Source organism: Mauremys reevesii, linkage group 2 (assembly GCF_016161935.1).
Source record: "Mauremys reevesii isolate NIE-2019 linkage group 2, ASM1616193v1, whole genome shotgun sequence".
NCBI classification, from domain to species: Eukaryota; Metazoa; Chordata; order Testudines; family Geoemydidae; genus Mauremys; species Mauremys reevesii.
In genome coordinates, this window is record NC_052624.1 from 1,468,978 (window position 1) to 1,496,929 (window position 27,952).

Here is a 27,952-nt window from a genome sequence, read left to right on the forward strand (position 1 = left end):
GGCAGAAAAGGATGTGAAGTTGGTTTGACACTGACTGTTACCCTTGAGGTGCTCACAGAGTCATCTCAGCTTTCATTCCAAACCAACCTTTCTGCTCCGCATATTTGACGAGAGCTTGTAAATGTGACAATCCCCTGTGACGATGCGGTTCTGGCGGGACCCAACTGAGGTGCCAATTCAGGACAAATCGCTTAAACAGGGCAGTCACAGCCCTAGGCTGGGGGTTTCTCCACCTCTAAGGCACCAAACCAGCCAGACAGAGAGGACTTTGGTCTCACCCCACTGGCTAACCACAAGTCACACAAGCAATTCCCTTAGACACTCCAGTCTCCCAGTATCACCACCAGTGCCACTCACCCTGGGGATGAATGGTTATGAAAACCAACACCCCAATAAAAGGAAAAGGTTCTCCCGATCCCAAAGAATCAAGCCCCAGACCCAGGTCAATATACACATCAGATCTTACCCACAAATCACGCTGTTGCCAATCCTTTAGAATCTAAAATCTAAAGGTTTATTCATAAAAGGAAAAAGATAGAGATGAGAGCTAGAATTGGTTAAATGGAATCAATTACATACAGTGATGGCAAAGTTCTTGGTTCAGGCTTGTAGCAGTGATGGAATAAACTGCAGGTTCAAATCAAGTCTCTGGAACATCCCCCGCTGGGATGGGTCATTCAGTCCTTTGTTCAGACCTCAGGGCAAAGTCCCTCCAGAGGTAAGAAGCAGGACTGAAGACAAGACGGAGATGAGGCATCAGCCTTTTATAGTGTCTTCCAGGTGTAAGAACCTCTTTGTCCTTACTGTGGAAAATTACAGCAAAATGGAGGCTGGAGTCACATGGGCCAGTCCCTGCACTTTGCTGAGTCACAAGGCGTGTCTGCCTCCTCTCCATGGGTCAATTGTGTAGCTGATGGTCCTTAATGGGCCATCAAGCAGGCTAGGCAGAGCTAACACCAACTTGTCTGGGGTGTCTCCCAGAAGCAGAGCACAAGTTTGAAATACAGACAGGACAGAGCCAATACTCATAACTTCAGCTACAAAATGATACAATCACCCAGACAGCACAATCATAACCAGCAACCCATAACCTGGTCTTAGACACCTTATACAACCCCCTTTACCTAAGATTTGGTGCCACTACAGGACCTTGGTTGCAAACCATGTTCTATATGGTCCCAGATTATATCAATGTCACACACCCCTACAGACCCCCACAGGCGCCCAACCCACGAGAGCCAAGAGGCTCCCACTGTTTCTCACCCAGTGGTGCTGCGGGCACCCTTAGCCCTGGTTTCCCATCTACGCCCGCACGGGGCGAGGAGGGTGGAGTCGCGGCCCCAAGGCCAGCGGGTGACATGCTGGGGCTGGTGGGGAGAAGCCGGGCTAAGGCAGCACAGGGATGGGTTCAGGGTGAGAATCCAGATCCCTCCCCCTGTGGGCCATGGCACGTCCCTCGGCCGCAGGGTCAGGGAGCTGGAGCAGGGCTCTCACCAGCAGCACTGGGCCCCAGCTGCCAGGCCTGTTCCCGCAGCTCCCCAGCACCTGTGGGGAGTTCAGCCCCCTGCCCCCAATGCTGCTGCTGGCCCTTCTCCCCACACCAGCCCCCAAGGCAGGTTCTGCTCCCCACGCCCTGGCAGGGGTTCGATGCCCGCACGTGGCCCCGGACGCCTGGTGGCTGGCGATCCCCAGCGAGAGGCTGCGGAGCCCGGCCCAGAGCCCCGTTCTGCGAGCGCTTGGCACAGCTCAGTCGTTGCAGATCAGTCAGTCGCATGGGAGTTTACAACAGGCTGGAGGGAGGGCCGTGCTCCCAGCCCCCGGGGGAACGGCCTGGTATTACCATTGCCCTGCTGTCTGGGCTCCCACCACGTCCCCGGGCCGCACGGCAGGGCTGGAGCCCAGAACAGCCACACGAGGTCAGACCAATGGTCCAGCCAGCTCAGGGTCCTGGCTTCCGACAGCGGCCAGCACTGGGTGCCCCAGAGGGGATGGGCAGAACAGGCAGTCGAGGCACCCATCCCGTCACCCAAAGAGCCCCCCAGAGCAGGCCATGGAAGCCGTCTGAGCCCACTCACGCAGGCTGCCCAGAGGCCCTTGCACAGCGAGAGCTCCCCACTCTCTAATGCACGTCTACCCTTTGCACCGGGGCGTGGCCTCGTTCCCCCTACTTCTCAGGTGGGGACACCACGGCCCAGGCCGGCGAGGCGCCTGGCCCAGGATCGCACGCGGCAGGGGTGGCAGGGCCAGCTGTGGGGCTCAGCTCTCCGGCCGGGCAGGCCTGTGCGTTCGTCCTGAGCCTGGCCTCTCTCGGCGCCCGGTGGAGGCGCTGGTGCCGTTCCAGCTGCTGCGGCAGGCGGAAGTGCTGGTCGCACTGGGGGCAGGCGAGAGGCCCAGGGCCTGCGTGCAGCCACTGGTGCATCGTGTACCTGTCCTTGCGCCTGAAGCCCTTCCCGCACTCGGTGCACGTGAACGGCTTCTGCCGCTCGTGCTCCAGCCGGTGCGCGGCCCAGGCCTCCCTGGAGCCGAAGGCCTGGCCGCACTGCCGGCAGAGCCTGTCCGGCGTGTGGACCCGCTGGTGCGCCAGCAGCGCCCGCATGCTGCTGAAGCGCTGGCTGCACTGGGCGCAGGGGTGCAGCAGCGGGCGGGCGTGGGCCTGGAGGTGGGTAGCCAGAGACCTGCGCTTGGTGAAGTGCCGCCCGCACTGCGCGCAGGGGAATGACTGCTCCGGCGCGGGGCTCTTGCGACGCTCCTTCCGGATGCACTCGGCGCAGGAGGCGGGCTGCTTGCCCAAGCGGCGCCGGCGGGGCTTGCCGAGCGCGTTCCGCCGCTGGAGAGTCTTGCCGCACTTGGAGCAGGACTCCTCCTCCCAGGCGTGCAGCGGCTGGTGGCGCTGCAGGAGGTAGACGTAGGAGAAGACCTTAGGGCAGTGGGGGCAGGGGAAGGAGCCCCGCTCGCGCTTTGCCGGCGGCTCCACCATCAGGATGATCCTGTCGCTGCACTTGGTGCATTTGAAGGGCCTCCCTCCGCCCAGCTCCAGGCGCACCTGGTCCACCATGTGCTTGTTGTAGACGACGGCGCGCGTGCAGGCCACGCAGGTGAAGGTCCGCTCCCGCAGGTGGGCCCTCTGGTGCGCCGCCAGCCTGCCCCGGCCGGATACGATCTTCCCGCACTCCCCGCAGGGCAGGTTTTGCTCCCGGAGGTGGGTCCTCAGCACGTGCACGATGAGGAGGCCCCGCTCCGAGAAGCTTTGCCCGCAGTCTTTGCAGGTATTCGGCGCCTTCCCCTGGGGTGCTGGGACGGCTGCTGCTCCTCCCAGGGATTTCTGGGCTCCCCCCCGCTTCTCCTCAGCCCCAGCCCAGACTCCATCACCTGCTGGGCAAAAAGCGAGACCGGCCGTTACCGCCAGCGCCCGAGAGGGAAGGAGCCTGGGTCCGCAGCAGAGTATCAGGGGAATTCAGCTCGGAGGAGAAAGGGCCGGAGACATTTCCCATCCGGGCTGTCACAGAGAGAGCAGCCAGCGCGGTGCAGCCAGCAGCGATGAGGTGTGCTCTGCGGCCGCGTCGGGAGCTCCGTGTCGCAGGGCAACAAGCCCAGCCCCAGACGCCATCTCAGGGAACGGGACAGCCAAGGAGAGAGTCGAGCACGAGAGGGAGTGGGGCGGCAGGGCGGGGGGGCGGTGCTGAGGGAGCAGGACGGGAGGGCAGAGGATGAGGGCAGGGCTGAGGGAGCTGAGGCGGGAGGGCAGGGAGGGAGCAGGGCGGGGGGGTGGTGCTGAGGGAGCAGGACGGGAGGGCAGAGGATGAGGGCAGGGCTGAGGGATTGAGGCGGGAGGGCAGGGAGGGAGCAGTGCAGGGGGGAGGTGCTGAGGGAGCAGGACGGGACGGCAGAGGATGAGGGCAGGAGGCAGCGCTGAGGGATTGAGGCGGGAGGGCAGGGAGGAGCAGGGCGGGGCGGTGCTGAGGAGCAGGGCGGGAGGACAGGGGTGGCGCTGAGGAGCAGGGCGGGAGGGCAGGGGCGGCACTGAGGGGCAGGGAGCGGCGGGCGGCAGGGCAGGGGCGAGGGCAGGAGGCAGGGCTGAGGGATTGAGGCGGGAGGGCAGGGAGGGAGCAGGGCGGGGGGGCGGTGCTGAGGGAGCAGGACGGGAGGGCAGAGGATGAGGGCAGGGCTGAGGGATTGAGGCGGGAGGGCAGGGAGGGAGAAGGGCCGGGGCGGTGCTGAGGAGCAGGACAGGAGGGCAGGGGATGAGGGCAGGAGGCAGGGCTGAGGGATTGAGGCGGGAGGGCAGGTAGGGAGCAGGGCGGGGCGGTGCTGAGGGAGCAGGGCCCGGGAGGGCAGGGGCGGCACTGAGGGGCGGGAGCAAGCGGGCGGCAGGGCAGGGGCGAGGGCAGGGGCAGCGCTGAGGATTGAGGCGGGAGGGCAGGAGGGAGCAGAGCAGGGGGGCGGTGCTGAGGGAGCAGGACGGGAGGGCAGAGGATGAGGGCAGGGCTGAGGGATTGAGGCGGGAGGGCAGGGAGGGAGCAGGGCCGGGGGGCGGTGCGGAGGGAGCAGGACGGGAGGGCAGGGGGCGGCACTGAGGGGGCGGGGAGCGAGCGGGGCGGCAGGGCAGGGGGCGAGGGCAGGGGGCAGCGCTGAGGGATTGAGGCGGGAGGGCAGGGAGGGAGCAGGGCGGGGGGGCGGTGCGGAGGGAGCAGGACGGGAGGGCAGAGGCGGCACTGAGGGGGCGGGAGCGGCGGGGCAGGGCAGGGCAGGGGGCAGCGCTGAGGGATTGAGGCGGGAGGGCAGGGAGGGAGCAGGGTGGGGGGGCGGTGCTGAGGGAGCAGGACGGGAGGGCAGAGGATGAGGGCTGGGCTGAGGGATTGAGGCGGGAGGGCAGGAAGGGAGCAGGGCAGGGGGGCGGTGCGGAGGGAGTGGGGCAGGGCAGGGCACGAGGGCAGGGCACAGGGGCGGGCGGGGGCGGAGGAGGCAGCCAGGGCTGGGCTGTGGCTCGGTGCAAAGGGGGAATTTATGGACCTCAGGGGGGAGAAGGGACCGAATCTGGCGAGGGGGGGGCCCCCAGAGGCAGCCCGCGCACCTGGCAGGACGGAGCTGCAGCCACCACGAGACGGAAGGAAGCCGCACAGAGGAAATACAGGCAGTGGAGGACAGGAGGACACGTGCGAGGAGCAGGCCGGGGAGATCCAAGCCCACCCCACTGAGAAACAGGACCATTCTCGTACCCCACGTCCACCCCCAGCCCCGAGCCCCTGGCATCACTCACCCATGCTGGGGGCCGCAGGAATCGCTCTCTCCTGCCCCTGCTGGGGCTCGTCCCCTGGCTCCATGTCACAGCTGCTCTCTGGCTTGGGGGCTGCAGAGCCTGCGCGTGGAGGGGTCACAGGCATGAGGGGGGTCGAGACTTGTCATGCTCAGACACGCAGAGCAGGACGTCCGGGAACGGCCCCTCGGCCCGTGTCCAGGCGAGACGGAGCCAGGGCAGGATCATGCCTGCAGGGCTCGCGACAGCTACCCCGGGGCGGCAGAGCCGGTGCCTGGGTCTCTCTGGGAGCCGAGGTCCTGGGGCTCTGAGGACACAGGGCCCATGGACAGCTGGGGGTTTGGCTAGAGGTGCATCGACCCCCCCGAGCTGCTCGGAGCCCCAGGCCACGGAGCGTACGTTTCCCTAGGGCTGCTCCCAGGCCAGGCCAGGCCCCCCCGGCGCAGCCGTGCTAACACCCAGGAGCAAACCGATGGGCACCAACGTAATCCCCGGAGGCACCGGAACGACAGAGCTGGTGAACCAAGGTCCCGGCTCTGTCCCCACGCTCAGGCCACGACGGAGGGTGGAACAGGCACTACCTGGCATTTAGCGACCGGGCGCAGGGGTTCCCTGGGGAACCGTGACAAGACGTGCCTGGCCCACGGGTCGGTCGCTTCCAGTGGGGAACGCCCAGGAAGCGCAGGGGAGGAGGAGGTTGCAGTCTCTGTCTCTGCCAGGGCAGAACCTTTCAACCTGGTCATGGATCCCGGGGCCTAAGGACGGCGACGGTCGCCAGGCGGGGCGGCCAGGCCAGGCGCTGAGCCGGACTCCGTGAGGGAGCGCTGGAGTGGCCAGGCCCAGCCAGAGATGGGGCGCTGGCCGGGGGGGCTTGGAGTGGTGCCCAAGGCTGGGGGCTGAGTGACGCTGCTGCCCTGCATGGGGCAGGGAGGGCAGGACCGGCTGGGGGGCAGCAGGGCCCTTTGCTCAGTCACGGGCCCCCTGGCAGGAGTTCGGGGTGGGGGGCAGGACGGGGGTAACTGGCTAGTTGTGCTGCTGTGAAGAGATGGACAGGGAGCCTCACCCAGCGAGGCCACCAGCTCGAAATTCTCCCTCATCACGGCCCAGTACAGCTCCCTCTGCCATTCAGCCAACGCCGCCCACTCCTCCGGGGAGAATCGGACCACCACGTCCTCGAACGCCACCTGCAGCACAAGCCGCCCCCGCGGCGCGTCCTGAGTAGCCACGTCCAGGCCCTACACAGTCACCACCCACCCAGGGAGGCAGCCAGGAGGGCCCGGCTCCGCTCCGCTCCCCACCCCCCGTCTCGGAGGTGGCCCCGGGAAGGAGGGCAGCCGGGGGAGCAGCGCAGGGGCGCTGGAGCCAGACGCTTCCATGGCACTGGCCCCTTCCTCCCCAGCACTCAAGCCGACAGCAGGTCCCTGGCCAGGGAAGGCCGAGTCTCGCGACTGGCTGCCCTGCATGGCAGAATGAGCCAGCCGCTGGGACGGGGAACCGAGGCAGCCGGACACCGGCCTGGAACGTGGCTCTGCCTGCGTTTCCAAGGCGACGGGGTGGGGGAGCCCAGGGCACTGCCGGAAGCACCGTCCAGTCCTGGCACATCTGTCCCAGGCCCCCTCCCGCTGCTCCCTACCTGCGCCGGTCGCAGGTCGCTCTGCGTCTCGCACACCTGTCCCTGGTGCAGGAGGACCCTGGAGAACCGAGGGGCCCAGACAAACCGACCATCCCAGGTGCATGGCCCAGCTCGGTGACTCGCTGCAACCCAACCGTCCGGCCGGGCGGCGGCGGAGCCTGCGTGGGGCAGAGAACGGCACCGCGTTATCCGAGCAGGTGGGAGAGGCCACCTGGCCGGAGCGAAGGCGCGAGCTCCCTGCGTGTGACACCGCTTGCAGAGGACGGGGAAGGGCCAGGTGCACCCAGCCCACCTCATGCCACACGGTAACGGGCTGCGGAGTCCGGGCTCCCCAGGTGAACAACTGTCCCATTGCTGAAGGGGGCGACAAGCCCCCCCACAGCCAGCAACCGAACAGGGAACTCCAGGCCGGGGCTGAGGGACACCACGCCTGGAATAGGGGCTGTGGGTCGGGAGAGAGGGGTGTCAGCAGAGCTTGGGGGAAGTCCAGGGCTGGAATAGCGGGGGGCTGAGGATCAGGATTGGGAGGTGTCAGCAGAGCTTGGGGGAAGCCCAGGGCTGGGCTAGCAGGGGGCTGAGGATCAGGATTGGGAGGTGTCAGCAGAGCTTGGGGGAAGCCCAGGGCTGGAATAGCGGGGGGCTGAGGATCAGGATTGGGAGGTGTCGGCAGAGCTGTGGGGGGAGGGGGAGCCCAGGGCTGGAATAGCGGGGGGCTGTGTAGGACTGATTAATGAAGTTGTTTTTAATTGTTCACTTTATTAAGTAACTTCTGTTCACCATCCACTACACTTGCCTACATTGTAACTTCTGTTCACTGTTTGCCATATCGTAATTCAAACCCCATTTTAAAACGCTCACTCCATTTTGTAAAAGCTTCCTTCAACCTTCATTTTTGCAAACCCTGCTGTAATCTTATTAGTTTAGGTTAGACGTGTGACTGAGGTATGGATGGATGATGGAATCAACCTCCAGCCCCAGCCTGTCCTGATGAAATAGAGTTCAAACCCCACCGGCTGAAGATGCAGACAAGAGCCCTAACAAAGTAAGAAGAGTCCACCCTAAACAAACAGAAGGAAGATCAAAGCCAGATCCCACGGGTGATCAATCACCAAACCCAGAGGCAGCGGGACACAGCAAGACCTATAGACTCTGGATTCCAACTAAAGCCTACAAAAAGGATGGGTGAGATGGGAGACTTTGGAGGGTAACATTCTGCTGCCAACATGGAAGGGCATCGGTGCAGGCCCAACAGAGACCCAGCTCGTCCTTGTGCCCGGCTTTCCTGGCCAGTTACCGCCACAAGCTACGAACCCAAGCTGCAAACTCAAGCCACGAACTCAAGCTATTTCAGGACTGGTAACAACGCAGCTGCTGCAGAACATCTCTGTCTCTGTCTGTGTGTGTGTGTAGTAAGATATTAGTTATTGGTCATAAATCAAATTATCATAATAAATGTGGCATCTTTGTCTTGCCCCCTGAAAAGATCCTTTGTAGTTTTGTCTGTGCACCATTATTGGTGGAGGATGCAAAGGGGGAGCAAGCATAGAATCCAGTTATTATAAAACTGGTGTGCACCCGCCAGCTTTAGTGAGCCTGCCACTGTAGGGAAAAGACTGTAAACTTTCAGTTAATTAACCACAAACTCTGAAGGAAACAGGAGTTTAGGTTTGAATCTTGTTCAAATAGTAAGATACTATGCATTGAGAATGTTTATAATTAGGAGGTATATACACCCTTGTTCGTAGCAGGGCTGAGAAACAGGGGAGAGGTTTAGCACCCCTCTCTCCACCCCGGACTGCTGGGGGGGAATAATTGGAGGTGGGTATAGCCCCGGTCGTAGTAAGGCCGGGCAACAGGAGGAGGACTTAGAGCTCCTCGCTCCACACTGAAAAACCCTAGGTGCAGACACCCTTGGCCGTAGCAAGACTGAGCTAAGAAGGAGAACTCGGCGCTTCTCGCTCTGCTCCTGGGAAGGGTTTGTATAGCTGGTGTATGAGCCCTCGGTGGTGGCAGCCGAGTGATACAGAGGGAGGCTTAGAGGGTTAAGTTGCTCCTTCAGGAGTTAAAAAGGGAAACGGCTCTTTCAGGAGTTGTAAGCTGCTCTTTTAGGAATTAGGGGTTACAGTGCTGGATATTTATCAGTTTGATTTTGTGGTTGGTCGTTGCTCACAACTGTTGGGAAAAATGTTTAAAAAATACACTGTCTAAAGAGATCCTTAAAAAAAATAAAGAATTGACTAGGTACTTAACATATAAACCCTCAACTCCAATGAAAAGGAGGCAGCTGCAGTTTGGCTTCTATGGAAAACCTGTAGTGAGGTATTCCTTCAATTGGCTAAATGTAAAAATAAAAGAAACTGCACCAACATTTACAAGTCTCTGCTGCAAAAGCAGAGAAATAAAAATGTCTGTAGTACTCAAACCCAGTTAGATGCCCTTAAGGTTGAGTACAGATTGTTAAAGCAGCTCTCACATCTTACAGCAGCAGTAACATCAGAAGAAGGAACATTTGAGACCCCAGAAGGGGCAAATTTTTGGGACCCCTCTGGAGAGTGGAAAGGGGAATATTTGGGTAGATTCCTCCTCCCAGGGCCAGAATGCCATTGCAACAGTAACAACTGTGCCTGCTTCTGCCTCAGACCTCCAGGCCATGGCAAAGTGGCTGGGGATTTTAAAATGGAAAAAAAATCTAAAGTCACAAAAAAAATGCACCACTTAATTAGCATTTGTGCAGCTCCAAGTACCAAACACACTGTGGCAGAGATTGAGCAGGGTCTGTCATGTGGGAGCTCTGTGCTAATTTATTTTCTAAGCTTCTGTTTTTCAGGCTCTGAACCAGAACATCAGGAGAGCTGGTACTAGCTGAAGAGTTATAAAATACCATGGTTACAGTGTTGCGACAAAGTCTGTGTTCAGTGTTCTGTGTTGCCCGTTCTGGGTCTGTCTCTAGTGGTGTCCTGTGCTGGCACTGGCTCCAGAGAGAGAGGGGTTACTACACTAGACAGGGTAAATGTCTTTCCTGCTTTCTACTTCCCCCATGTCCATCCAACTTATCAATCACCACTTGTGTCCAGAAGACTTTGGTCCCCAGTGCATCAGGTTTATTTTTTGTTAGATTCTCTAATAGTCATTTTGTTGTTAATTTTTGCTATCGATACATTTGTATTGTTAGTTACATTTGCTTGTATTGTTAATTCCACATTTTCCTCTATGCTCCCTGGTTCTACTTCCCCAAGGCCTGAAGGGGAGTTCTTGGGCCCCCCTAACCTGTAAGACCTTGGCCCATAATTGTAGGGCCCCAACTTTCAGGTCCCCAGAAACCTCTTGAGAACAAAAATAGGGGATTCTGCAACACTTTAGCAACTAAATGTTAGTTTAAGTCCAAATCAGCGTAACCTTGCATGACAACTGTGCTCCTCCTACAAAAGCTGATTTGTTGTGTGTGCTTAAGGAGGCCCTGAGCTCAGTAACTTTTATTGTTCGATGGCCATTGCAGCATCAAACTTGGGCCTCATTTTATTTGTCAATCTACCCAATGACTGTAATGGGGATGGGTTTATTGTATTCCCAATTATTAGAACGATAATTGTTTGCATTGGTGTGTAGGTTCTATCTGGTGTTTAGTCAATTGTAATGGGTTTAGTTATAGTCACCTGGTTATAGTTGTTTGGTTTGTTTGCAAAAGATCACCTGTGCCCTACCTTAACAACCACTGTAATAATCATAGCTCCAGGGGCAGAGTGTGGTAGGAGCAGCCACCTGGGCAGCCGTCCTAAAGATAATTTTTCATCCCATCATTGTCCTATTAGTAACCCCAACTGTTAGGTTGGTTCTGCCTTAAAACAATGACAGAAAGTGTGACCCATTCAATACCCCTGGATTGAAGGATCAAGAGGGGGACAATGTAGAACTGATCAATGAAATTGTTTTTAATTGTTCACTTTATTAAGTGAACTTAATAAACTTCTGTTCATCATTCACTGCACTTGCCTACATTGTAACTTCTGTTCACTGTTTGCCATATTGTAATTCAAACCCCATTTTAAAACGCGTACTCCATCTTGTAAAAGCTTCCTTCAACCTTCATTTTTGCAAACCCTGCTGTAATCTTATTAGTTTAGGTTAGACGTGTGACTGAGGTATGGCTGGATGATGGAATCAACCTCCAGCCCCAGCCTGTCCTGATGAAATAAAGTTCAAACCCCACCGGCTGAAGATGCAGACAAGAGCCCTAACAAAGTAAGAAGAGTCCACCCTAAACAGAAAAGGTGCAATAGAAGGAAGATCAAAGCCAGGTCCCATGCTGAAAGTCACACCTGCAATTGACGGGTGATCAGTCACCAAACCCAGAGGCAGCGGGACACAGCAAGACCTATAGACTCTGGGCTTGGCTACACTTACAAGTTGCAGCGCTGGTGGAGGCTTTCCAGCGCTGCAATTAACACCCCGTCCACACTTGCAGGGCACAACCAGCGCTGCAACTCCCTGGTTGCAGCGCTGGCTGAAAACCCATCCGGGTTGGGGTATAAGAGTGCAGCGCTGGTGACACCAGCGCTGCTCAGCAGGTGTGGACACTCACCAGCGCTTTACCTGTCCTCCAGGGAATAAGGAGCTATCCCAGAATTCCTGTTCAGCCACTCTGCACATCAGTTTGCACTCTACTGCTCTTGCCTCAGGTGACCCACCCTTTAAATGCCCCGGGAAATTTAAAAATCTCCTTCCTGTTTGCTGCAGCCAGGTGTGGAGTGCAATCAGTTAATCAGTTACAGGTTACAGGTAACCATGCCTCCACGCGGCAATCGAGCCCCAGCATGGAGCACAGGTGAATTGCAGGACCTCATCAGTGTTTGGGGTGAGGCGTCTGTTCAGGCACAGCTGCGCTCCGGCCGTAGGAATTACGATATCTTTGAGCAGATAGCAAGGGACATGCTGGATAGGGGCCATCAACGGGACGCACTACAATGCAGGGTGAAAGTTAAAGAGCTGCGGAGTGCCTATTACAAAGCCCGCGAGGGTAATCACCGATCAGGAGCTGCTCCCACGACCTGCCGTTTTTACAGGGAGATGGACGAGATACTTGGGGGTGACCCCACTGCCAATCCCAGGGTAACGATGGACACTTCTGAGCAGGCTGGGGGACAGGAGGAGGAGGAGGCTGCGGGGAGAGGAAACCGCGAGTGAAGCTCCTGGGATGGGGGAAGAAACCGCAGATTCCCTGGAGGCATGCAGCCAGGAGCTCTTCTCAAGCCAGGAGGAAAGTACCCAATCGCAGCAGCAGCCAGCAGTTGCAGAAGGACAAGCAGAGGAGCGGTGTACCGTAAGCGGCTTTTATTTACTGGGTGGAAATGATTCTGGAGAGCAAGGGGGGATATGGATGCATGCATGGCAGCGTCTAGATGTGGAATAGCCCGTTGAAGTGGTCTATCAAGACGCGGTAAACAGCTACAGTTATCTAAGCAAAAGATTCATCCAGGCGTGGGCAATATGCCTGCGCAGGTTTATAGGCAGAGCCACTGTGTCCCTTGTCCCAGTGACGGTGACGCGTCCGCGCCACTCTTCGGCCAGGGGGGGGGGGACCATTTCTGAACACAGGCACGCCGCATAGGGTCCCGGGCGGAATCCACATTGCTCTAAAAGAGCCCCCCGCTGTTCCCTAGTGACTCGCGGTAGGGAAACATCTTCCAGGATTAAGTCCTGTGAAAAATGTTGGGAGACTCTTTAGTGAAGAGATAGGAGATAAGATCACCCCTGCATCTGCATCTTCACTCAACCCCTCTAGCACTCCAGATTACCCAAGCAACCAGCTCCTCTCACTCAAGCCCCACTCCTCACTCACCATTTCGTGGCTTCTGTTGTGTTTTCCTTTTGGGATAAAGAATGCAAGTGAGAACTTGCAAGTGAGAACTCCCTCAGTGTAACAATTCATGTCTGGAGATAGTGGATACAATGCTGCCCGTGTTAAATGTTGTCATTTCTGTGTGTACAGTGACCTTGACTGGACTGCCCAGATGTTCAACATCACAGAGGCTTCAAAATTTGAGAAAAAATCCCCGAAAGAGCAAAGAGGACATGCTGAAAACTGTTCTTCAGCACTCTGCTACAGAGAGAAAAGAATTGAAGGAGTGGCGAGAAAGAAAGCAGGACCGCAAGAGAAATGCAGTGGCCAAGAGGAAAAGCACGGAGCGGCTGCTAAGCATCCTGGAGCGCCAGCGGAGTCTATAGAGTCACTCGTTGCCATGCAAGCAGAGCACTACCGTGCTACTCCCCACCCGCCCGTCCTTTGTGCCTTGTGCCCCAATGTCAGCTCCAACCACCTTTCCCCAGCATCCAGGCTCTTACCACCACCAGCTGCCTCCAACACCTGTCGTTCCCCAACCAGCCCTGATACCTACCACCACCCTTACCCTCTGCATTCAACCCCATCACCATGCAGTATATGCACCCTGAAGTGCAGGATTCATTAAACAGCAGTCAGACATGGCATATGCAAACTTGTGACTGTACAGTTCACCAACCCACACCCTTGCCCTCTTGTGTTAATGAAATGTTGTGTGTCTGTCTGTCTGTCAAGGAAGTTTTTCTTTTCAATAAAACAATTCTTGGCTTTGAAAACAGTCTTTATTATAGCAGAGTAGTGAAAGACACCTTAGCCCAGTAAAGAAAGAGGCACTGCAAATCATATTATTATTATGGATAATAGAATAACAGTGTAAGCAGTGCAATTCACACCCATGCAAGGCAGCAAACATTACTGTTGGCTTTCAGCCTCAAATTCTTCCCTCAAGGCATCCCTAATCCTTGAAGCCCTGTGCTGGGCCTCTCTATTAGCCCTGCTCTCTGGCTGTGCATATTCAGCCTCCAGGACTTGAACCTCGGTGGTCCATGCCTCACTGAATGTTTCACCCTTCCCTTCACAAATATTATGGAGGGTACAGCAAGCGCTTATAACCGCGGGGATGCTGCTTTCCCCCAAGTCTAGCTTCCCATACAAACATCTCCAGCGAGCCTTTAAACGCCCAAAAGCACACTCCACAGTCATTCTGCACCGGCTCAGCCTGTAGTTGAACCGGTCCTTGCTCCTGTCAAGCTTCCCTGTATAGGGTTTCATGAGCCAAGGCAGTAACGGGTATGCGGGGTCTCCAAGGATCACAGTGGGCATTTCGACATCCCCTACTGTGATCTTCCTGTCTGGGAAAAAGTCCTGCCTGCATCTTCCTGAACAGGCCACTGTTCCGAAGATGCGTGCATCATGCACCTTTCCAGGCCAGCCTGTGTAAATGTCAATGAAACGCCCGCGGTGATCCACAAGCGCCTGGAGAACCATAGAGAAATACCCCTTACGATTAACGTACTCTGATGCCAGGTGGGGGGGGGCAGAATAGGAATATGCGTACCATCTATCGCCCCTCCACAGTTAGGAAAACCCATTTGTGCAAAGCCATCCACAATGTCCTGCACGCTCCCCGGAGTCACGGTCTTTCTTAGCAGGATGCGATTAATTGCCTTGCAAACTTGCATCAAAACGATTCCCACGGTCGACTTTCCCACACCAAACTGGTTCCCGACCGACCGGTAGCTGTCTGGATTTGCCATCTTCCAGATTGCAATAGCCACCCGCTTTTCCACCGTCAGGGCAGCTCTCAATCTTGTGTCCTTGCGCCGCAGAGTGGGGGCGAGCTCAGCACACAGTCCCATGAAAGTGGCTTTTCTCATACGAAAGTTCTGCAGCCACTGCTCGTCATCCCAGACTTCCATGACGATGTGATCCCACCACTCAGTGCTTGTTTCCTGAGCCCAAAAGCGGCGTTCAACGGTGCTGAGCATTTCCGTGAATGCCGCAAGCACTGTAGTGTCACACGCGGCAGACAAATCCATATTGATATCATCGTCGGACTCCTCACTGTCACTTTGGAGCTGAAGGAATAGCTCGACTGCCAAACGTGTTGTGCTGGTGACACTCATCAGCAGAGTCCTCAGCAGATCGGGCTCCATTTGCCACAGAAATCACGATTCACAGAGAGTAACAGAAAGACACTCACAATGGCGCCAAACGCTGCCGGAATGAATGCTGGGATGTGAAGCGATGCACCACGGGGCGCTGGCAAACAGGAAGCGGAATGACCCGCACACTTCCTTCCCCTTCCCACAATACTCAGCGCCAAAACGGCGCCAAAACGGGACGAGGTGTTCTGTGGGATAGCTGCCCACAATGCACCTCTCAATACAGCGCTGGAAAGTGCTGCAAGTGTGGCCACACTGCAGCGCTGGTAGCTGTCAGTGTGGCCACACTCCAGCGCTGGCCCTTACACAGCTGCATGAGCAGCGCTGTAACTCCCAGCGCTGCAACTTGTAAGTGTAGCCAAGCCCTCTGGATCCAAACTAAAGCCTACAAAAAGGATGGGTGAGATGGGAAACTTTGGAGGGTAACGTTCTGCTGCCAACATGGAAGGGCATCGGTGCAGGCCCAACAGAGACCCAGCTCGTCCTTGTGCCCGGCTTTCCTGGCCAGTTACCGCCACAAGCTATGAACCCAAGCTGCAAAATCAAGCCACAAACTCAAGCTATGTCCAGGACTGGTAACTATGCAGCAACTGCTAAACATCTGATGGGTGTGTGTGTGTGTAAGGAGTAAGATATTAGTTATTGGTCATAAATCAGATTGTTATCATAATAAATGTGGCATCTTTGTCTTGCCCCCTGAAAAGATCCTGTGTAGTTTTGTCTGTATAACAGCTGAGGATCAGGACTGGGAGGTGTCGGCAGAGCTGTGGAGGGGGAGCCCAGGGCTGGAATAGCGGGGGGCTGAGGATCAGGACTGGGAGGTGTCGGCAGAGCTGTGGAGGGGGAGCCCAGGGCTGGAATAGCGGAGGGCTGTGGATCAGGAGTGAGTGGCACTGACAGAGCTGTGAGGGGGGAGGGAGCCCAGGGCTGGGATACCAGGGGGCTGCAGGTCAGGAGTGAGGGGCACTGGCGGAGCTGTATGCTGATCCAGGCCTGGCTAGTAGGTTAATCCACAGGTCACACAAGGGCCAGACGGAACCAAGTGGCCGTCACAGGGGACTGAGGTGAGGCAAACCCGCAGCCGGAGCAGGGCTGCTCGCTCAGCTGCCAGGACTCACCCCTCCCGCAGAGCAGCAGTGACCCTGCCTGGGACAAGGCCGGGTCCCGTAAGGGGGGGTGGGCTTAGCGCCCAGCCCACGTGCAGTCACCCGACAGGCCGGCCACGCCAGTAACGTCTCGCCCGCTGGGGCAGAGACAAAGCAGAAGCCGCTGGAGGGCCCCGAATGAGACTCTCCTGCTGGGCTGGAATCCTGCTGCTGGTGGGCCGGGGACGTCGGCGTGAACCTCTGCCCAGCCAGAGAACAGGCACCTCTGAGCTCACCGGGTCCCCGACCAGGCAGCCCCTGGGGGTGCCCAGCCAGAGAACAGGCACCTCTGAGCTCACCAGGTCCCCAACCAGGCAGCCCCTGGGGGTGCCCAGCCAGAGAACAGGCACCTCTGAGCTCACCGGGTCCCCGACCAGGCAGCCCCTGGGGGTGCCCAGCCAGAGAACAGGCACCTCTGAGCTCACCGGGTCCCCGACCAGGCAGCCCCTGGGGGTGCCCAGCCAGAGAACAGGCACCTCTGAGCTCACCGGGTCCCCGACCAGGCAGCCCGTTGGTGTGCCCAGCCAGAGAACAGGCACCTCTGAGCTCACCGGGTCCCCGACCAGGCAGCCCCTGGGGGTGCTCAGCCAGAGAACAGGCACCTCTGAGCTCACCAGGTCCCCAACCAGGCAGCCCCTGGGGGTGCCCAGCCAGAGAACAGGCACCTCTGAGCTCACCGGGTCCCCGACCAGGCAGCCCCTGGGGGTGCCCAGCCAGAGAACAGGCACCTCTGAGCTCACCGGGTCCCCGACCAGGCAGCCCCTGGGGGTGCCCAGCCAGAGAACAGGCACCTCTGAGCTCACCGGGTCCCCGACCAGGCAGCCCCTGGGGGTGCCCAGCCAGAGAACAGGCACCTCTGAGCTCACCGGGTCCCCGACCAGGCAGCCCCTGGGGGTGCCCAGCCAGAGAACAGGCACCTCTGAGCTCACCGGGTCCCCGACCAGGCAGCCCCTGGGGGTGCCCAGCCAGAGACCAGGCACCTCTGAGCTCACCGGGTCCCCGACCAGGCAGCCCCTGGGGGTGCCCAGCCAGCTGGCGCAGAACACAGGGTCCCAGGGCTTTGCCTCCTCATCCTCCACCACTACTGATGTCCCATGGGGGGGTCACAGGCAGCTTTGCTGTAGCTGGCCCCGAGAACACAGAGATCTGGGCCGGTGGCCGTGGCCGAGGGGAGCGGCCTGGGGAGCTGGGAACAGCCCTTCAGGCCCAGCGGCTCCTGAGACTCCAGGAGCCCGGCTGGGTCCCCCAGGACAGCCAGGCTGTGACCGAACGGGGCACTGAACCCAGCACGTTTGCAGTGCACACAGAACGCCTGACCCAGAGCACACGTTCCCCGCAGGAGCAGGGCTGGGGCGGTGTCTGCGAACCCCCAGCGACCCGGCTCACACAGAGCGTCCGAGCGGCTCAAGTGCCCGACTCCTCGCCGGCACAGAGCCCGGCACACCGAGGAGTTATCGGCGGGGTTTGCGCTGCAGGCCTCCCCACTCCACAGCAGAGCAACTCAGGGAGGAGCTCGGTATCACTCACCCAGGCTGGGGGGCTGCGGGGTTCCGCCCCCCCTCTTCCCCTGGGGAGCCCCGACGTTCGGCTCTTCGTCTTTATCCGCCTTCCAGGTGATCTCCACTGCGGCGCCTGCAGAGCCTGTTTGTGGGAAGAGAATCATAAGCTGGGTCTCCTGTGGCCACCGAGCGCTGGGACGTGGAGCCCACGGGCAGATGGCATGACAAGCGTCCCTTCCGCCCTACGGAACGGGCTGCCTGGCAGCCCCAGGCGCCAAGGGTCTGTGACAACAGCGGGGCGCCAGTTCTCTTGCTCCGCAAGCCCTGGGGCCATTCACGGCGCAGCCTTGCTCCCTCCTGCCCTGGGAACCCCGTCTTGTGTGCTTGTTCCCGTATCTCCCTGGCACCTTGCCCGGGCACTGCACACCAGCTCTGCCCGACAGCAGCAGCAGAGCCGGGGCCTCGCCCTGCTTGTTCAGGGAGGGGAACTGGCCCCTGCTCAGCAGCTCTCAGGCCCTCGGCCCTACGGCACAGGAACACACACGGGGCCCCAAGGCCTGTCTGGGAGATCGCCAGGCCCAGCCGCCCAGTGCTGTCAACACACGTGACCTTAGTGTGAAACCCGACGTTCTCCTGCATGCTTGGCAGAGGAGAGGAGCTGAAAACATCATGGGCGGGACAACCCCCCCTGCATGGAGCCGAGACAAAAATCTCCCCATTTTCAGGCCAATCTCATGATTTCTGGGGTCTGCCTGGTGGTTTCGGAATTCCTGGGGCTGGCGATTCTGGGCCACGCCCCGGCGGGACCCCATTACCCCAGCACCCGGCCTGGCTGGGTTAGCGCTGTCCCCGTGGCCCCCAGGCTGGGCTCTGCCAGGACGAGGACCAGGCCAGTCCTGCACCAGCCTAGAGAACAGCTTCCCCGCCGACTAGCCCCCGTGACTGCCTCTCTCAGGGAGGACAGCCCCCTAAGAGCCCGTGGGAAAACCCCTCCCTCAGTGTCCTTGCCCTGGCCTGGCAGGGACAGCATCACCGGGGACCCCGGGGGAACGGCGGCGCTGCTGGGCTCAGTGACGTTGGGGCTGGGCTCTCTGAGTCAGGGATTTTCATGTGTGCGGCTGCAAAGACAGGGATCCTCACCCAGCGAGGCCACCAGCGTGTAATTCTCCTTCATCACGTCCCAGTACAGGTCCCTCTGCCATTCCGCTAACGCCGCCCACTCCTCCGGGGAGAAATACACCGCCACGTCCTCGAACGCCACCGGCACCTGCAACAACACGCAGCCCCGCTCAGCACCGCCGGCTCCAGCGGGATCTAAATCTCCGAGGGACTGAGAGAACTGACTCCACTCAGCAAACAGCAACGATTTTGGGTCTCTAGCCACGGAGGCCCACGGGACCCAGGACCCGTTAGAGGGAAAAGGCCCCAGCCCCTGCGCCAGCCATTCCCCCCACCCTGGGGCGAGCTGCTCCCTAGAGGGGAAGGGCTCTTACCCCATTCCCCACTCACGCTCCCAGGCTCCCCGGGGCTGGGCAGGGCCTGGGAGAGCTGGGCAGGCAGGGGCCGCGGGAGGGGAGGGCTGGTGCCCGGCAGGGGCTGTTCCCTTCCAGCTCGGGCAATGCAGGAGAAGCCGGGGCCTGGCCTAGGGAAGGGGCCATGTGGCTGGATCCGAGGCCCAGAGCCCAGGCCTGGCAGGCGGAAGGGAAGGTCTGGGCAGGGGCAGCCGGGGGCCGTCCCAGGGAAGGAGGAGCGAGGGAGCAGGCTCCTGGCAGGGGGCGCTGGGCAGGGCCCGGGGGGGCGGCTGGGGCGGCTCTGCCGGAGGGAGCTGGGCGACACGGAGCTCACTGGAGACAGGAGGGAAGAAACGGGCACCAAGTGACCCCCACTCGCGGCCGCCCTGCGCAGTCCCCCGGCACGGCCCGGCCCGGCCCCGGGCCCCCGGCACGGCTCCCTTCGCTCACCCCCCGCCTTGGGGCTCAAGCTACATCCGCACCGAGCTCCCGGGACGGGGCAGGGCCCCGATCCCCGCACAGACCGGGACACGCAGCACCGGGGGCGGGGGGTGCACGGGGCGGGAGCTGGAGCTCGGGCTGCTCCAGGCCCGGGAGCGCGGCGGCGGCGGGTCCCTCCCCGGGCTGCGGCTGCTCCGAGGAGCCTGGGTCCTACCCGGGCGCGGAGCCCCGCAGCCATTTCCCCGGCCGGGCGCTGGGACGCGGCTGGTCCGGCGGCCGCGTGGGGGGCGGTGCGCGGCGACCTGCGCACGGAGCCGCCCGGGCGCGCAGCGCAGGGTCCGGGGCGCCCCGAGAACAGGGCGGGGCTGCGGCCCCGCTCGCGCTCGGTGCACGCCGGGAGCTGTAGTCCGGTCCTGTCCGGTCCGGGGGCTGCGGCCCCGCTCGCGCTCGGTGCATGCCGGGAGCTGTAGTCCGGTCCGGTCCGGTCCGGGGGCTGCGGCCCCGCTCGCGCTCGGTGCACGCCGGGAGCTGTAGTCCGGTCCGGTCCGGTCCGGGGGCTGCGGCCCCGCTCGCGCTCGGTGCACGCCGGGAGCTGTAGTCCGGTCCGGTCCGGTCCGGGGGCTGCGGCCCCGCTCGCGCTCGGTGCATGCCGGGAGCTGTAGTCCGGTCCGGCCCGGTCCGGGGGCTGCGGCCCCGCTCGCGCTCGGTGCATGCCGGGAGCTGTAGTCCGGTCCGGTCCGGTCCGGGGGCTGCGGCCCCGCTCGCGCTCGGTGCACGCCGGGAGCTGTAGTCCGGTCCTGTCCGGCCGGATCGTGGGAAGGAGCCGAACAACCCCCCCGAGTTCTCATGGAAATAGATGTTGGGTTTTTAGCGACACCAGATAAACAACCTGCCCCCACCCCGTCACCTTCCCCTCCCCACCGGTTTCTTTCCTTGTGTTTTTGTTTTTAAAAAAAATGTTTTGGTTAAAAATAATCAATGTTCAAACCCATGAATTTGTGCCTGCGAATGGCACCTGAGACACGGCACATGGGACCGGACACGCTCGGGTTCCAGTTTTTCATTTAAAACAAAAAATCAGAAACTTTCACCCCACATGACATGGGGCTGGAAACGTGTCCAGTGCGGTGGGAATTCCTGCTGGGTTTTCATCGGAAACACGATTGTACCAAACAAAGCCGGCAGCCCCCGTGTGCCGGGCCTTGGTTCGACCCCCCGCAGTGAGCTCGGGCTCCCCAGGGCTGCCAGTGTGAAACCGGCTCCACAGCCAGGATCCAGCCAAGATCTGGCTTCCAAGCCCCAGGGGTTTCTACCCCCTGGACTTCGTTCCCACTGGGCCTTGAGCCCAGCACAGTCACTGACTCCTGTGCCAAGTAGGCGCCAAATGCTACTTCCCCTCTTGTGACAGCGAGTTCCACTGCTTAACAACACTGCCTATGGCCGGGTTAAACAGGCTGCCTCTGATTTCCACTGGGTGTGTGTCTCCCTTCGGGTTTCCTATCACGTCAATCACTTGTGAAATGAACGGCCACAGTCCCCTCGGAGCGATTTCACTGCCCTCCTCCCCCGCCCCGAGGAGTATCACATCACCTGCTAATTTGGGGTCACCGTGGTGGACGTCGTAACTTCTTGATGTGCCCAAACGCCTTGCTGAGTTCTGCAGTCCCACCCCCACTGCCGCCCCGTTCTAGTGATACCGGATCGTTGGGTTTGTTACTGTAGCAAGTTAGGTAGAAACTTTCCTTGTTAAGAAGCCAAAGCTAAAAAGGCTCCAGTTCAGGGGTTCCTAACCAGGGGTCCGAGCACACCAGCCTTCCCTGCTGCTAGACAGGAGGGGGGGGGGTCCTGCTGGGAAAAGAGGGTCATGTAGGACCCCAATCTAGTCCGGTGACCTGGTGCCTAGCACACTGCCCATGTTAAATCACAGGACTGTGCTGGGAACAAAAGCCCCTGTGTCAGAGCTTCCCCCATCCATCAACCACCTCCGCGTGAAACACCCATTTCTCTGTTTCCTTCTGCAATCCAACCCCTGCAGTGATCAAACCTCTGCAACACCACAGCAGACACCTGTCCAAAATGCACCTGCTGGCTCCCAGCGGCCTGTCAGACAGCAACAGTCCCTGAGGCATGTGCCGTGTGGCACCAAGACCACTTAGCAATTAATGAGTCTACTACAGCCTCAGTTCAGGGCCATGTGGTTTTCAACTCATTGGCTCATACATTTAGCACCAAAGGTCCCAGGTTCAATCCTGCCCGTCGGCAACGGGGTGTGACATTATGAGTGTAATATAATAATTGGGGTGTATGGGGTGCCCAGGGAGGGGTAGTACCTCTGATGGGGGGACTTGTCGTACCCCTTCGGGGGTGGTCTGTCCGCTTTGGTCCCCACCTGTCACTCAGCTCTCACCTGTGGCTCCAAGTAGCTGCAGCACGCACAGTGGCCACACCCCGGGTAACGGCTTTGACAGGCCGGCCAAACCAGGTGAGTGCAACTGATGGGACCCAAACCCTCAGTGAATTAGGGATATGCCTACCCTGCATGCGACGTCAGCTCCGGCGGGCTGGGCGAAAGAGATCACTAAGATCCAACAGCCAAGAAGGCGGTTCTGCAACGCTTTGTGGAAAGCGAAAGGCTTGACAAGGCACGAAAGACGTCAAGACCATCCGCTGCAACCAAAGACGTTACCAGTTGTGACGATTTTTTCGTACCATTGGTGTCTGGCTTCTAAGGTCGAGAGAGTGGGATTGCTCCTGTGCAATGGCTCTGCCACTTAAAAAGCTTTCACGCACAGGTCCTGTGCAAATCATCAAACATCATCATCATCATACCACCCAAGTCCTGCGGCGATGGGGGAGGGGCAAACAACAGGTGGAGGTTACCACTGGGAGTCGTAGTCCCAATCCTGCACGCAGGCGGCCTGTGGATAGGTGGTCGTCCAGCTCTGTACCTGGGGCAGCAGAGTTGCCCAGCAGCATCCCAGGCATCTGAGCAGCCCTCTTCAGGACAGCACTGCTCACCCTAGTGAGGGAGGGGCCTAGAAAAGGTGGCCTATACATTGCCTGCCCAGAACAGCAGGCCAGCAAGCCGCAGCTGGCAGTTGAACCCAACCTGCTGCCGAAACCAAAAGAAAAATTTGAGGAAACTCACCATTGGTGTCTGGAATGTTCGTACCCTCCTGGATCGAGAAGCTGTTGCAAGACCTGAGAGAAGGACAGCTCTCATTGCTCGAGAACTAGCCCGCCACAACATCGATATAGCGGCATTAAGTGAAACAAGATTGCCTGGGGAAGGTTCCTTGAGCGAACCAGGAAGTGGATACACCTTCTTCTGGAAGGGTAAGACTGAGACAGAGGACAGAATACATGGAGTTGGTCTGGCAATAAAAACCTCACTGATGCATCAACTCCCAGACCTTCCAGTGGGTATCAATGAAAGATTGCTGAAACTACGTGTCCCACTAAATGCCAAACGTCATGCCACCATCATCAGTGCATACGCACCCACTCTAACATGCTCTGACAACTCAAAGGAACAATTCTATGAAGATCTCGACAGACTGATCAAGGCCACACCTGTAACAGACAAACTACTCCTACTTGGAGATTTCAATGCCCGAGTCGGGGCTGACAGCGAGAACTGGAAAGGAGTAATCGGGCCACATGGTGTAGGCAAAATGAACAGCAGTGGACTACTCCTTTTGAGCCTTTGTTCTGAAAATGACCTGACCATTACCAGCACTCTGTTCCGACAAGTGGACAAATACAAAACGACATGGATGCACCCTAGGTCCAAACAGTGGCATCTGATAGATTATGCCATTGTCAGAAGGCGAGACATCCGAGACGTACTGATCACCAGAGTGATGCGAGGCGCAGAGTGCTGGACAGATCACAGATTAGTCAGGATGTCTCTTCAACTTCACATCGCTCCCTCTTGACACAAACGCCCTAAGCATGAGCAACCTGCTTTCAGCATAGCCAAACTGAAGGATGCTCAGTGTTTCAACAATTTCCAGAGGAGTCTTGATGACAAACTGTCATCCCACGGACAATTGACTGGTACTGCAACCGAAAAGTGGGACCAGTTCAAGCAGATAGTGACTGACACAGCAATAACATCTCTTGGGCCAAAGAAAAGAACACATCAGGATTGGTTTGATGAGAACCAAGAAGAAATATGCTCAGCACTGGAAGTAACGAGAAAAGCCTTTATCGAATGGCAGAATGACCCCTCCTCAGTCTCTAAACGGGACCATTTCAAGTACGTTCAGAGCAAAACCCAGAAAGACTCCATCAGATACAAGACAACTGGTGGGAGAGCAAAGCCAAAGAAATTGAGCACTATGCTGAGACCCACAACTCAAAGATGTTCTTTAGTGCTATTAAGACTGTCTATGGACCTTCTAAACCAAGGACCACCCCATTGCTCTAATCAGACAACACAATGCTGATTAAAGATAAAGAAGGCATCAACGAAAGATGGCGAGAACACTTTAGCAACCTTCTCAATAGACCATCAACCGTGAATAATAATGTCCTCAATGAAATTCCACAACAACCTGCTCTGACAGATCTTGATTTTCCACCCACTAGAGATGAGATTAAGAAAGCTGTTAGCCAGATGAGTTCAGGAAAAGCTCCTGGAAAAGATGGGGTACCAGCAGAGAGATACAAAGCAGCGGGTCCAGCAGCACTAGCAGCGTTCCACAGCGTGATCATCAGCATCTGGGAGGATGCAAACATATCACAGGGCCTCCGCGACGCTACTATTGTCTCTCTTTTCAAGAACAAAGGCAGCAAAGCAGAATGTGGAAACTATAGAGGCATATCCCTCCTCTCCATTGGTGGGAAGATCATCGCCCGCATTGTCTTGAACCGCCTAATAGCCAGTATTTCCGAGGCAAATCTACCTGAAAGTCAATGTGGTTTCCGACCTGGCCGGAGCACAGTCGACATGGTGTTTACTGTCAGACAAATACAAGAGAAATGCATTGAACAGAACATGCACCTGTAGATCTGACAAAGGCGTTTGATACCGTCAACAGGGAAGCCCTTTGGGCCATTCTAACACGACTTGGCTGCCCAAGAAAATGTGTCCAGATTATACGCCTTTTTCATGACAGCATGACAGGCGAAGTATTGTCTGCTGGAGCCACATCAGCCCCCTTCAACATCACCAACGGCGTGAAACAAGGATGTGTTCTCGCTCCTGTCCTATTTAACCTGTTCTTTGCATGCGTCCTTAACCATGCAATGAAAGATCTGGATCGAGGTATATACTTGAAATACCGGCACGATGGTTCACTTTTTGACCTCCGTCGCCTGAATGCAAAGACTAAGACAGTGCAGAAACTCCTTCTTGAGGCACTCTTTGCCAACGACTGTGCCCTCATGGCTCACACTGAAAATGATCTTCAGCACATTGTCAACAAGTTTGCCAAGTCCTCGCAACTCTTTGGACTAACTATCAGCCTCGGAAAGACAGAAGTTCTTCATCAACCTGCACCTGGATCAAATGCTTCTGCCCTGAGTATCTCCATTGACAGCACTCAGCTTAAAGTAGTGGAGAACTTTAAATACCTGGGTAGTGTCATATCCAGTGATGGATCACTGGATAATGAGATCAATGCACGAATGTCCAAAGCAAGCCAGGCACTTGGCTGTCTGCGTGTCAAAGTTTTAAACCACCACAACATCTGGATGTCAACAAAACTGCTTGTGTACAAAGCTGCTGTTCTCTCATCTCTTTTGTACGGGTGTGAAACATGGACACTATATAGGCATCACATCAAGCAGCTCGAAGTATTCCACATGCGCTGCCTCCGCAACATCATGAAGATCCGCTGGCAAGACAAAGTGCCCAATCTTGAGGTCCTCGAGAGAGCCCAGATGACAAGCATTGAAATGATGATCATGAAGTCACAGCTACGTTGGGCTGATCATGTCAGCCGCATGGATGCCAACAGAATCCCCTGCCAGCTTCTCTATGGTGAGCTCTCCCAGGGCATCCGGCATATAGGTTGTCCACGGAAACATTACAAGGACACCATCAAAGCCAATCTGCAGTACAGCAGTATCAAACCCAGGGACCTTGAGGATGCTGCCAGTGACAGAACACAGAGGCATGCAACAGTCAGAAATACCTGCATCGCCTTTGAGGAAGGCCGCTGCCGGCGTCTACAAGAGGCACGCGAACGATGTCACAGAGCATCAGCAGCGCACAACCCACTGACCGCGAACTTCCCATGCCCCATCTGCAGCAAAATGTGCAGCTCTAGAATTGGCTTGTACAGTCATCAGAGGACACACCATGAGACCAACAATAGATGATCTGCACAGATTTGTCACCATCGGATCGATGGACTACCAAGAAGAAGAATATTTCATTGGAAGGTGAGAGGGCCAGAAAGAGTTAATTAACTCACAGACTGACCTGACTCATGGGTGAACTTTAGAGACTGGCTAGGAAGATCTGCAAATTAATAGAGCTTTAAAATGTAAGTCTGCATTGGTAGAGGCAGAGGGGTAGATGTTTGCTCAGGGCTTGTGATGTCAGCAAACAAGTCTTGTCTATCGCTAGAGCTTTGATTCAAAGATCAAAAAAAGGAATATTAACATTTAGGAATTTACCTGAGTAAAATAGCATTATTGTCTGTGTGTCTCTTTGAAGATTGTGGAGGGAGAGACAGCTCAGTGGTTTGAGCATTGGCCTGCTAAACCCAGGGTTGTGAGTTCAATCCTTGAGGGGGCCACTTACAGATCTGGGGCAAAAACTGGTCCTGCAAGTGAAGGCAGGGGGCTGGACTCAATGACCTTTCAGAGTCCCTTCCAGTTCTAGCAGAAAAGCATCAGTGAGTTCCACAGGCTAGGTATGTCTCTAGCAAAAAAGTATTTCCACCAGTTTTCAGTGTCTCAACTTTTAATTTCATGCAAAGTCCCATCATCCTTGTGTGAGGAGACAAGGGGACAGCAGCCCCCCACCTCCCTTGTCTAGACCAGTCATTATTTTATAGACTTTTGTCACGTCCCCTCTCCTGTGTCTGCTCTCTGCAGTAACCCTCCAAGTCAGTTCAATCTCTTTGCAGGAGAGTTTGTCCTTTGATCCCTCTCACTGCCCTTGGCTGAAACCCTCTGGTTCTGCCCTATCCAGGCTGCAAGGGGAGCCCCCGGCTGACACTGGATCCAGGGGTTGGCAGCACTGCTGATCGATATGAAGAGAGTCGAATATGCTCTGTCCATCCTGGGCCTGTTGAATCCTGACATCACCCGAGCGTTTCTGAACCCTGGCGTTGCGTGGAGCAGAGATCTCCGTCGAGCTGCCTGCAGGCACTCCCAGGCCCTACCCAGGGTGAGCCGGTTCACCGGGACCCCAGCAGGTGGACGGGGAGTTGCTCTTTCCCCATCTAGCGGGTCTCACTCTGCATTTAATGAGCACGGGATCCCTGTGCCATTGTGAGCCCATTCGCCCAGCTGGGGCTGGGGGCTCTGAGCCCCTCACAGCCCCTTCAGCACCTGACTAACCTCCACACCTGTGTGTCACTGGCAAACGTCGCTGCTCCCATGCTCCCCCCATCCCTAGTTAATATACTAGCCACAAGGCCTGGTACAGAGCCCACAGGCCCTGCTGGCACCTTCTGGCGGGAGGAAACTGGCCACTTCTTCTGGCAGGGCCTGGCTCTCCCCTGCCCTTTGCTCCATGACCTCCCCCACCCTGGGCACAGCGGGCACCGGATCCAACTTAGCACCGGACCCCTCTCGGCACTCGTGTAAGCGGCTGAACGAGGAGCAAGACAAGGAAGCACCAGTCCCCGGGTACCAAACGTTTCATGGCCGCCAGGGCACCGTGGTAACCAGCTCCACGAGCAGCCATCCACCCGCACAGGCCCCAGCCTGGCCTCTGTGGGGCACCAGCGCCCGGGCACTGGTCACAGCACCACGTTACCCAGCTGCAGCCCGGGGACAGAGAGCTGGTGCCGCCGTTCCCCACCTGCCAGCCCCTGCGTTTGGGCACCACAGTCCTGCTGCAGGAGCTGATGGCATTGCCAGCCCCGGGGCAGGGGCAAGCCGGCAGCTCCCCACGTGGTTTGAGCAGTGGTAGCCGGGGAGGGGGGAAGGAGGGTTGTTTCAGGACCATCACTGGAGGGGGAGTAACAGTAACACCATGTGGTGTCTGCCCATGGGCGCTGGGGGCACCTTGCTGCTGATTGCTCCATAAGCCCTGGCCGGCTCTCACGGCTGCTGGCACGAGCAGAGCGCTCGTTAGTGCGACAGGTGCTGGCCTGGCCCCTGCGGGAAGCCCAGCGCCCCTGGAATGGGTTCTGGAAACGGGCGGCATGGTGCAGTCCTGTTCCCAGCCGGCACCGCAGGGCTGGCGAGCTGTGCCCTGCCAGGAAGCACAGGCATGAGGGCCAGAGCCCAGGGGCGTAGCAGAGAGCACGGCCCCTGCCCTTCCACGGGGCCCTGACCCC

General features: G+C 58.0%; 1 protein-coding gene across 2 annotated transcripts; it reads right to left on the minus strand.

Moving 5' to 3' along the window:
• Positions 1-925: 925 nt before the first annotated feature.
• Positions 926-19,829, minus strand: LOC120398522 (zinc finger protein 773-like). 2 transcript variants are annotated; one of them, XM_039526028.1, is made up of 7 exons: positions 19,699-19,829; positions 18,673-18,799; positions 17,561-17,674; positions 6,888-7,045; positions 6,318-6,438; positions 5,258-5,356; positions 926-3,369 (listed from the first exon to the last, which is right to left on the minus strand). In XM_039526028.1, exons 1-7 carry the CDS (start codon positions 19,720-19,722, stop codon positions 2,165-2,167), a joined length of 1,848 nt encoding a protein of 615 aa, XP_039381962.1. In that variant the 5' UTR covers positions 19,723-19,829; the 3' UTR covers positions 926-2,164. The 2 variants fall into 2 exon arrangements, with proteins under 2 accessions (XP_039381962.1, XP_039381961.1); XM_039526027.1 differs by having other exon boundaries at positions 926-3,372.
• Positions 19,830-27,952: the final 8,123 nt, after the last annotated feature.

Bases quoted from the DNA above. Each gene is read 5' to 3' on its own strand.
- LOC120398522 (XM_039526027.1), bottom strand. From the start codon at position 19,722: ATGGCTGCGGGGCTCCGCGCCCGG. The intron at 6,439-6,887 runs GTAGGGAGCAGC...CTTGTGCTGCAG, and splicing joins GCGACCTGCGACCGGCGCAG to GTGGCGTTCGAGGACGTGGT. The intron at 5,357-6,317 runs GTGAGGCTCCCT...CTCCACGCGCAG, and splicing joins CGAGCTGGTGGCCTCGCTGG to GCTCTGCAGCCCCCAAGCCA.